The sequence below is a fragment of the Meleagris gallopavo genome, chromosome Z (assembly GCF_000146605.3).
Source record: "Meleagris gallopavo isolate NT-WF06-2002-E0010 breed Aviagen turkey brand Nicholas breeding stock chromosome Z, Turkey_5.1, whole genome shotgun sequence".
Classification (NCBI taxonomy): Eukaryota; Metazoa; Chordata; class Aves; order Galliformes; family Phasianidae; genus Meleagris; species Meleagris gallopavo.
The window spans coordinates 13,438,643-13,448,711 of record NC_015041.2 but is presented as its reverse complement, the minus strand read 5'-3'; the positions used below and the strand labels follow the sequence as shown (position 1 = coordinate 13,448,711).

Here is a 10,069-nt window from a genome sequence, read left to right as displayed (position 1 = left end):
AGGCTGAGTGAACTGGGTCTGTTTAGCCTTGAGAAAAGACTGAGAAGGAATCTGATCCAGGTCTATAAATATCTAAGGTATGGGGGCCAGAGTGGCGAGGCCGGATGTTTTCAGCAGTGTGTGGAGACAGGACAAGGGGAAATGGCCAGAAACTGCAGCATAGGAAGTTCTGCACAAATGTTGTGCAGGAGAGCTCAAGGAGCTCTTGGGTTGCTTGTTATTCATGGTGCAAGATTAATGACTTAGGCATACTTTTCTTGGCACATGCTCAGGTGGCCCTCATCTATTGTGCCAGATATGTTATCAGTTCTTTCAGCCTTCAGTTTGAGACAGATATGTGGTCAATTATTTGTCTTACCGAGGCCTTGAACATAACCAGTCCTGTGCTCATTTGCTACCTAGTGAGACCTTGATTATAATGAGTATTGTACTCATTATATGCCTGAGCAAAGCTTTCTGTAATGACCAGGCCCAGAGGAAGAAACTAGGGCAAGGAGGGGAGCACACAGTTGTAGAACAGAACCATAAATTGATTTGAAAATGATTCAGTTTCAAGTGGAATAGCTGAAGCATGAAAAGCCAGATCCAGCAATAAGGTTGTGGATTTTTATTAGCAGGGCATTACCCATGATTTCACAGTATCATAAAGATTTGTAACTGGCTGATTTGTAAATACTTACAAATATTTACAAGTCTAACTCTTTTTGAAATTAGTAATACAACTTTGTACTTAAAAGTATTTTAATCCAATATTACTAAGTTCTGATTTTTAAATTACTTTTTATGGAGTTGAAAAGGAGATTTAGACTGAGCAGACATTGTTTCCCCACTTGCCATCCCACTTTCTGTGAGAACTAAGCATTAAGTGTATTTTTGTTTCAGGTTAAGCTATGTAAAATCATAGGTGTGTCTTGATGTTGGTAAAATGAATGTTTCTGTGTGATCCTTATAGGAAGTCTACCTATAGAATTGAGTGACTATTAGTTTGTAATCATTATATATAGCAACTCAATAATAATTAAATTTTGTCAAAAGCTCAATACCTGATACTGTAGTTATGTTTTCACTGGAAAGTATGAGAAAACCACACTGTATCCTCTTGCAATCCAGCATATGTTTTAATCTTATTTTCACAGAATGAAGAAATAAGGTGTTTTTTCTTATAAATACTATTTTTCAACTTCTGTTAGGTGAATCCGGTGTTCCCGTGGAAAAAAACATCACTTTGGGCAGTGCAGTTAAAATTGAGCTGTCATGCAGACTGGCTGATAAATATTCTTACATGAAAATTCTTCAGGTGACTTGGAAGAGGGGAAATGAAACAATCAAACACATCAATAAAACTGAAAATAGCTGGGGCATCCAGTAAGTAGTCGTCTTTACTGTTTTGCTTATATGTTTTACTGTCACATACATATACACAGCCCCAGGCTAATGTTAATGACTGAATAATATGAATATTCTATCACTTTTCTGCTACTTCATATACACAAATGCAACCCATGTAAAGAACCTGTATAACAGGGAGTTCAGCATCCTCTCCGCTGTCAAATTCTTAAACTGCATTGTGCTGGAGCTATTACTAACCCATTGATGGACAGGCTTTTAATTGAGCAAACTATGTAAGTTATTTCATACAGCATATGCTACATGGTGAAGCCATGTCTAATTCAGTAGTTCATGGATAATACTGCTTAAAGATACTTGTGCCTGTGAGCAACAAGAGTTAGAATGATATTTACATTCCTAAATATTCATGTGCTTTTCTGTTTTCTTACAATGTAGTGGTTCTCCACTGCACTAAATCTGAATCTGACTGTTTCAAGAATATGTTCTTTGCTGACTTCTTTATGATGTTAATTTGCAGTAATTAGTAAATGCAAACAAAATGGTGTTTTTTTGTTTTTTCCTTTTGAAGATTGACTATCTCAGAAAACAGAAAACTGGGAAGTTACACTTGTACGGTGACAGGTGAAGAAGAATTCAGTGTGGCGTTTCATTTACAAGGCAAGTTGACCCATGAAATCCTTTGTTAATAGATCCTGGATATAAGTGGTTGCTAATATTGTCAAGCTAAGTGAGAATCACTATCAAAGGCAATTTTTGTAGTATGGAGAGAGATAGTTTAGAAGCAAAACTAAAAGCCCTCATAATAAAACTTGCAACAACCCAAACCATGTAAGCCTACTTTTCTGCTCCTCTCCCCTTAGAGAAGTGACTGATTTTTGTCTTCCTTCCCTATCCATCCAGAAGAGGTGAATCTTCATCACTTTCTTAAGGGGGAGTGGGTAGGTGGAAAAAACTCTGGATGGGGACTGAGGGTTTTTTGTTGTTGATGTTGTTGTTGTTGTTTTTTTTTGTTTTGTTTTTTGTTTTGTTTTGTTTTGGTAAAACAGAACCAGTGACTAGGAGGTTTGGCCTGTGACTTTTGTGTTACAAGAGTAGCAGTGATTGGCAGAATGGAGGCAGGTTCTTAAACAAGTTCAGTTGTTTTTCTGAAACAGCAAATAAATGCTGCAGTGTGTTATCCATTATATATAGTATACAGTTAGTGCTTCATTGAGCATTGTGGGTGGGGAGCTGAGCACTTAGACTGTTTTTTCTCCCCTGATTTCACCTTTTGCAGTAGTAGGTAAAATCTAGTTGAATGGAAAAACATGGAAATGAAACAAACACACTGCTGAAGTGGGATTTCCTCCATTTTTCTCTTCACACTTTCCAAAGTTTGCTGAAGCTGAAGGACAGGAGGCCTGCATAAATGTAAGCTCAAGAAGGAGCTGTGGAGTCTGCCAAACTTGTTGTCAAGTGAAGATAAGAAAGTAGAATAGATGTCCTGCTGTTGAAGATAAAATGGCAAAACAGATGCCTCAGTTCAATGTAACATCAGTGGGAACCAGTTTGGGCTACCACCCTTATAAGGTTGGAAATTTACAGCAGGAATGACTACTAGCATTCATCCAGTAACCACCAGAGATGTTAATTATAATTATTTCTTGGAATTTCTGCCCATGTCCTTGGAATGAAATGAATATGCATACCGTATACCTTTAAAAATGTAGTCACTGCTCTTGGTGTGCATCTTCACTGGAGTGATTCCCCCATGCACCCAGCACTGTAATTAAGGGAGTGCCTGCTTGACATGACTCACTGACAGGTCCATTTACTTTGTTGACATGACTTCAGTGGCGAGCATGTGATTAGTGAAAGCTCTCCAGTCTGGTATGTACTAGGAAGGATTCTTCATCAACGCAGAACTGTAAAAACCCTAACTCTTCTAACCTCAGCTGAGCATGGCTTTGTGGTTTTCAAACTGGCTTTGTTCAGAGGGGCGTCTGGTCATACAACTTCAGGAAGTTTCTGCAAGTGCATGTCTTTAATAGTGGTGTTGCTATCTGCTTTCAGAACTTCAACTAGGGTAAACTTAGCTTGCAGTGCCATGGAAGGACAAAATTGTAGTTTACTTAGACCTTTTCATCTCTGAAAGTGCTTATATTGTTTTTTTTTTTTTTGAATGGCCAACTAAGTCTGTTTAGATTTTAAAAAAGGATAAAGTCCTACTCTTTTGAAAGTATGAAATAACTTTTTCGGTAGTAAATGAATGAATCAACAGAAAAGTAACTTTTCTGGAGCACAGTGTACAGGACTGGTTGATTTATTGTAAGAAGATGGGGAAAATTACCTTGCAATGCTGCCACTTCTGATGCTGTGAAGTTACTGGCTCAGCACTTACTAAGATAAGTGAAGGAAGTGGGAAAGAGAAATGCTTGAATCTTTCAATCAGTAACGTAGTGGGAATGATTCTTAAACTACATGAGATGAGTAATATGTTGATCTAGATGCAGTGGCTGAAGTCATTGCTGCTTTGACTTTAGTAGCTCACCACTGTGCTCCTGGCTTGGCGTAACTGTAGACTTGAGATTTAAATTCCCATAGAAGTCTGCACGGAAGCCATAACATTTTGAGTAGCTTTATAGGAAACTGAAGTTACTAAACATGGTGATGATTCTTCATGACTATTTTAATCTAACACAAGGTGTTGTAATAATGGGTATATTAGCAAAGAGTATGATTAGTTTATGCTTGCACTTTGCTCAGGGTTTCTGCTTACTTAAATAGCTGTCCAGATGTGTGCACTGTGATACAACGCTGTTCTTTAAACTGCTGTGGGAATCCAGTATAAATACTGGTAGAGTCACTCATTTGCTCATTTCCAGCAGTTTGCTGTTTTTGTTTGTAGCAGCAGTATTTTGTTCCCTGATTTTGGGTGATTTGCCTACAGGAAAAGAAAACCAAACACAACAAACAGAGTACTAAGTTTCCTTGCATGCATTCATGGATTAACCACTTTGTTACAGAGCTGAGTGCCAGAATGCATTATGTATATTCTTGTCCTTAATCATGTCTGAGGTGGTCCCATGTTTTACTAGTATGTCTTAGAGTGCTTTGATACAGCATGTCTGAAGTCTTTTTGACTACCATGGAAGTCTGTTGTGCTAGGTGCAGTCTTTTTTGTATTTCTTAGTTTTTCCTCTTGCATAAATTAGAGAGGAAGTGGTAGCACATACTAGTGAAATTTTACCTCTTAGTGGTAAAGGTAGAAGTATTCTGACACTACTCTTTTGAAGTATACAGTATTTCATGATTAAAACAAATAAAAATGGAATGAGAACACTTCATCGCTGATGAGGTTGGATTGCTGAATGGTGCATTGAACTCTGAACTTGGGAGTAGTATTGTTGTTAAGAGTACCTGAGAAATTAATTTGGAATGAAATTTATAAATTCGAACACTCCCAAGAAGTAAACTGTGAGATATTAGTTTAGCTGGGAAAATGAAGGAATAAGAAGAATTTGGTAGGGATTTAGAATATTATAAGTGCTGAAAGCAAATTCTTGGCCAGTTTATTCTTCTGTGACTAAAACCATTTAAAAGATGTACTGCATCTGTACTTTGAAGAGAACAATAAAACCTAAGAAGCAAACCTTAAAATAGATTTGAGGAAGGCATACTGGTAAGCATCCATAGAATGAGGCAAATGAGAAGGTAGGGGAAATGGCCTATTGTGATATATTTTCTCTATCTCTGTTTAATGCCTTATTATATTAAACAGTTCTTCTTGGACCTCTGCTCTTGGAAGGCTGCCGGATGCTTGCAGATGTCATAGCTGGGTCAAATAGTCCTAGAGTTGTGATCTGATGTTTTGTTTCTTGTGCCTGTGTTCTAAGCAAGTTTAGACCAGAAGTCTTTTTTTTACTGGCACACATCTAAAAGCTGTTTCTTCAGCTGAGAACATACTTACAACTATGAAGTTTGTAGTATGTCCTAATTACAAAATAAATAAACAACACTATTTGTATGCAGAACTTGCTTGATAGTATTATTTGGTAGCATTACATCTGGAATAGAATATGACTGAGTTTTTGCAAATTGAATGAAACTGCAGAAAAACTTGTTTTCTGGTAAATAAGAAATGAAGTGTGTAGCTCACAGCTGTCAAGGAGGGAAAAAGGAGATGAACAAGGTTAGAGATCACTACAGGATATAACCCAGGTTTTCAGTATCAGTTGGCAATTTCAAAGATGATACAACAACTAAGAACAGGGTGCCTGTAATTTTCTACAGGAAATTCTAATATAGAGAGTATCAGCCTGAAATGACTCTTCATTAGGTCATGACTAATATACATAGTTAAAAGAAAAGAAAAGAAGTAGGCTACTAGAAATCCTTATGTAGAGATACAATACTAATATATCATTGTTTTGTAGTATAAATGTGTAGCTTTCATGTGATGTACTTTTCCCTATTTGTTCATAGTACCGCAGATTGAGGGAAGAGAAAAGCCTGTCATCAGTTATGAAGGTGACTCAGCTATACTGATTTGTAAAAGTCACAGTTATACTCCCATTGCTTGGACCTGGTATATGACCAATGGCAGTGAACAGGTAAGGTTCCACTCTGGCCAAGCAAAACAGTGTGACAAAAATGTACAGACATGCTCTAAAGTATAATGGTGTCTCACTTCAGACTCTACAAACTGCATTTACATCAAAGTTAATCACAGAATGCTTTGGAAGGGACCTCAAGGATGGTTAAGTTCCTATCCCCTCTGCCACAGGCGGGGCCACCAACCTACAGATCTGCTACTAGACCAGGTTTCCCAGGACTCCATCCAACCTGGTCTCGAATACCCTCAGGGGCAGAACATCCACAGAGGGGATTTAAACAAACAAACAAACAAAACAAACAAACAAACAAAAAACCCACCTATTCAATACTTAGAAATATTAATTATTACGAGATGTAGTGTTTAGGTTCTGGCATGGAAAAATAACATTATTCAGAAAGTCCCTGCTTTATTCCTGTGGTCCGAACAAAATAGTCAATTAAATTTGTTAAGTCTTGAAGTACATTAAAAAAACAAAAAAACAAAAAAAAAACACAAAACCTACGTTAGTAGTGACTGTGTCTTAAATCTTACTATCTGATAGCAAAGAATCTTACCATAGCAGGATGTCTATTTATTTATTAATTTTTTTTATACATGTAAGGTTTTGGAGACCTGAGGGAAAACAAAAGCATTTCCCCCCCTTTTTTTCTGCTTCTCCTGTGTTTCTGCTTCTCCTCTTCACAAATATTTTTGTTTCTTAGCCAGTACTATCTCTTGAAGGAAGGTCAATATGAAGTCACCATGTGGTGGAGACTGCTGTGTGTCTGTGTTCTGAAGGAGCCGAAATATCTTCAGTTCAGCTCCTTTATTTTGAAAATCAAGATCAGCATTTTCCAACCTTTCAGGATCCTCATTAACCTTAGCAGTATAGCCACTTTGTTTTAGTCCTTTTCTAGCACTGTGAGCAGCAAGAAAGCAAATAAATCAGTTTCCTCCATGCTACTGGAGGGAAGCATTGAGTCAGGAGACTGTCTCAGCTTATTTTGCAGCAAAGCAGCATTCCTAGCTCAATCTCCTTGAAAGCATATACTTTGTGCTGTGGTGGAACCCAGGCATTAGATCCTGATTCCAAAGGATTGTTAGTAGAGGCAGAGATAGCTTTTATTTTCAGCTGGCTAATGCACGTCAAGTGACTTGCACCCTAATAGTGCACAGTTTCATGCACTGAATGCAAAGGAAACTGCGTAGCCGGGGAAGGAAAATTCTTCACTTTAAGGCAGACTAAATGCCTCCTTTTATTGTTTTACATCTCTATGTGGAGATGTTTTATAACTGTTGATAATGTACATAACTTGATTAAACAATTTCTTATTTCAGTTATAAAACCTAATGAATTTTCTATTTTCAGATTGCTATTAATGATTCCCTCATGTTGGATAAGTACATAATAGACAGAACAGATGCCAATGTAACCCATCTGAAAATACTGAAGCTCACCAAAGAAGATGATGGTGCATACTGGTGTGAAGCTGCTTATGAACTAGGAAAGAGTAAAGGAAAGCTGAAGCTTAAAATTCTGTCACTCATGGTGCCACTCAAGCCATTTCTAGCAATAGTGGCTGAAGTTGTTATTTTAGTACCTCTTATTTTACTTTTTGAGTTTTATTCGAAAAAGAAACGTGCAGGTAGGTTTTTTAATTTTTTCTAAGTTTTCGTTAAAATTACAGCTGAATGTTTGACATGACCTGTACTAATTCATATACAAGATCTGTTTGATTGTTAGATCTAAACATTCTGATCAAGAATGCAGTGTTATAGAAAAAAAGTAGTTTAGACTTTAAAATCGTGTCCACAAGTCTTGAATTTGATTATGAAGTGCTTTCAATATGAAAGAGCTTCCCATAAAAGGTTTGGTACTGTCATTTTTTTTTTAATTTTTTTATTTTTCTCCTCATTAAAAGACAAGTAAATCTGGAGGCTGTAATTGTTTCTGGAATGCTTAGGAAAAGAAGTAACTGTTAGTAGCTCTGATGGGAGAAACTTCCACTAAGAAACAGAGTAGAAGGGGGAAAATGTAGAAACTAAATCAGTGTGGTAATCCTGACTGGTGAACCAAATGGATGTAGATGGGCCACCAACTTAAATATCAAATCTTGCTTCATCTCGCATATATATATGTGTATTATATAAATGTATGTCATGCATTTGTATACTGTATTTTATCTATATGCTTGTATGTATGTAATATATGATATGATGTGCATTAAAATCACATTCATAGTATTTGATAAAGGAACATTTCTTGATAAATTTGTAGATAATTCCATTGGACAGAGTAACAGAATAATTACAGATTTAAGAAAAATGAGCTAATAAAATAGCATTTGTTTTCGTTAATGCATAGAATTAATGATATAATTAAAAATGAGTAACTTTTCTGATGTGTGTAGTTAAGACCTTACATAATCTTTTTTTTTTTGTTACACAGAAGATGAAAAAGAATTTGATCAAATTGAGCAACTGTAAGTAAAAAATGTATATACCAAACTTAAATGCTACTTCTTATGCATATTATATATCTTTGTATCCTATTTGGTAAGAGTTAATTAATCTGAAAGTACACTTCATTCTCCTTCTCCAAGACTACGTAATTCTAGAGTGCAGAATGCTGTTTTCTGACTGGCACTTAATGTTGTTTGGAACTTATTTTCACTTGTCTTAACAAAAGACAACATCTGTCAGGAGAAACATCAAGTGGAAACTTTCCAGAAAAGGCTTTGAATTTTTCGTTTGCATCTTTGTTCCATCTACATCAATACAAATGTCTCTAATTTGTGTGTGGTCAAAGCCCTAACTGTCCAAGGTGCACTGTAAGGCTGGAGGCTGGGAGCTGTTGCTGTCAGCTGTGTTGGTAATTCTCACTTCAGGAGCAGCCCCTTGCTGTGCTAAGGGTTTGGACTTCCTGGGCACTGGAGTTAGAAGAGTAGCTGCAGGCACTTCTGCTGCTGTCCTTCTGTTAGAGGGTTGATACAGCCATGCTGGTTCACCCTTCCTTAGGAAGATGCTCTTTTTAAAGGCTTGTTGACATAAACTGACTCCTTGCCTCCATCTCTTGAAGCCCGGTTACTTGGCCTTTTAATTTTCCAGTTCTGCAGCTTAGCAGTTCTTTTTCCCTTTACATATATATTCCTATTTTGATTTCCTTTATGTCTGAGTACTTCCAGCCTTTCCTTTCTTAAACTTCTTGCTGCAGTGACCTTCTTTGTTTCTATATGCTCACCCTGCTGTTTGTTATTTTCGTGTTAGCTGAAAATGCATCTTAGTGCTTTTTCCCTTATCAAAACAGCTTTAAGGCTGTAATTCAATTATACCATGAAGTGAGGATTTGTCTTCGAAATACTGTATGCTATTTTACTGCTGAGTGTTTGGGTACATGTCTTGGGTTGAAATTGAATAAATGCCTTTGCAGAGCCGTAATTCTTGTAATACAGTTTCAGCATATTTATAATAGGATTGTTACATAGTACTGTATATTGTAGTATTAAATGTTCATGGTTGATGAAATGGGGGATATTTTTGATGTCATAATTTTGATCAAATGCATGGGCTTTAATTCTCTGTGTTGTTAGATAAACATAAGTAAGGAATCTATTAAACTGTTTCTTGCCTGTGTATTTCCAAACCAATTAGAAATGATTCTAACACTGTCTGTTTCAACTGTTTAGAAGATAAATTTGTGTACCAGAGCAAATGGCTGTAAGGGAACAGTTCTAGTCTGTTATGTCACGTATGTATAATATATAGCTGAATTTGGTTGATGAAGTTATAATTATAATGATAAATGCAGTGTATTAAGTAGTAGTATTCAGATAATTCTTTTGTTTAAAAAATAAAAAATATATATATATATATTAGCTAATTCAGTTCTAGGTAAAGTTTTGATTGTGATGAACACAGTAAAGTTATTGTAGGTACTCCAAAAGAAGCAATGATAGGAGTGTTTCAGTCCATGTTTTGAGAATGTTCACCTGCATATTGTTCATATATTGTTTATTCAGGCATTCACTTTACATACACATTATACCAACTGAATGAAATGATAGCATAGCAATCCCTTCTGATAACATTATCACTGTTATTACTTCTGTGTAGAACTTTTGTAGGTTGTTTCTAAAGAGGATT

General features: G+C 36.3%; 1 protein-coding gene across 1 annotated transcript; it reads left to right on the top strand.

The window, feature by feature from the left end:
* Positions 1–1,169: 1,169 nt before the first annotated feature.
* Positions 1,170–9,669, top strand: EMB (embigin). Its single transcript, XM_019610384.2, has 6 exons — positions 1,170–1,365; positions 1,919–2,007; positions 5,815–5,942; positions 7,296–7,572; positions 8,376–8,409; positions 9,613–9,669. Exons 1-6 carry the CDS (start codon positions 1,283–1,285, stop codon positions 9,617–9,619), a joined length of 618 nt encoding a protein of 205 aa, XP_019465929.1. The 5' UTR covers positions 1,170–1,282; the 3' UTR covers positions 9,620–9,669.
* Positions 9,670–10,069: the final 400 nt, after the last annotated feature.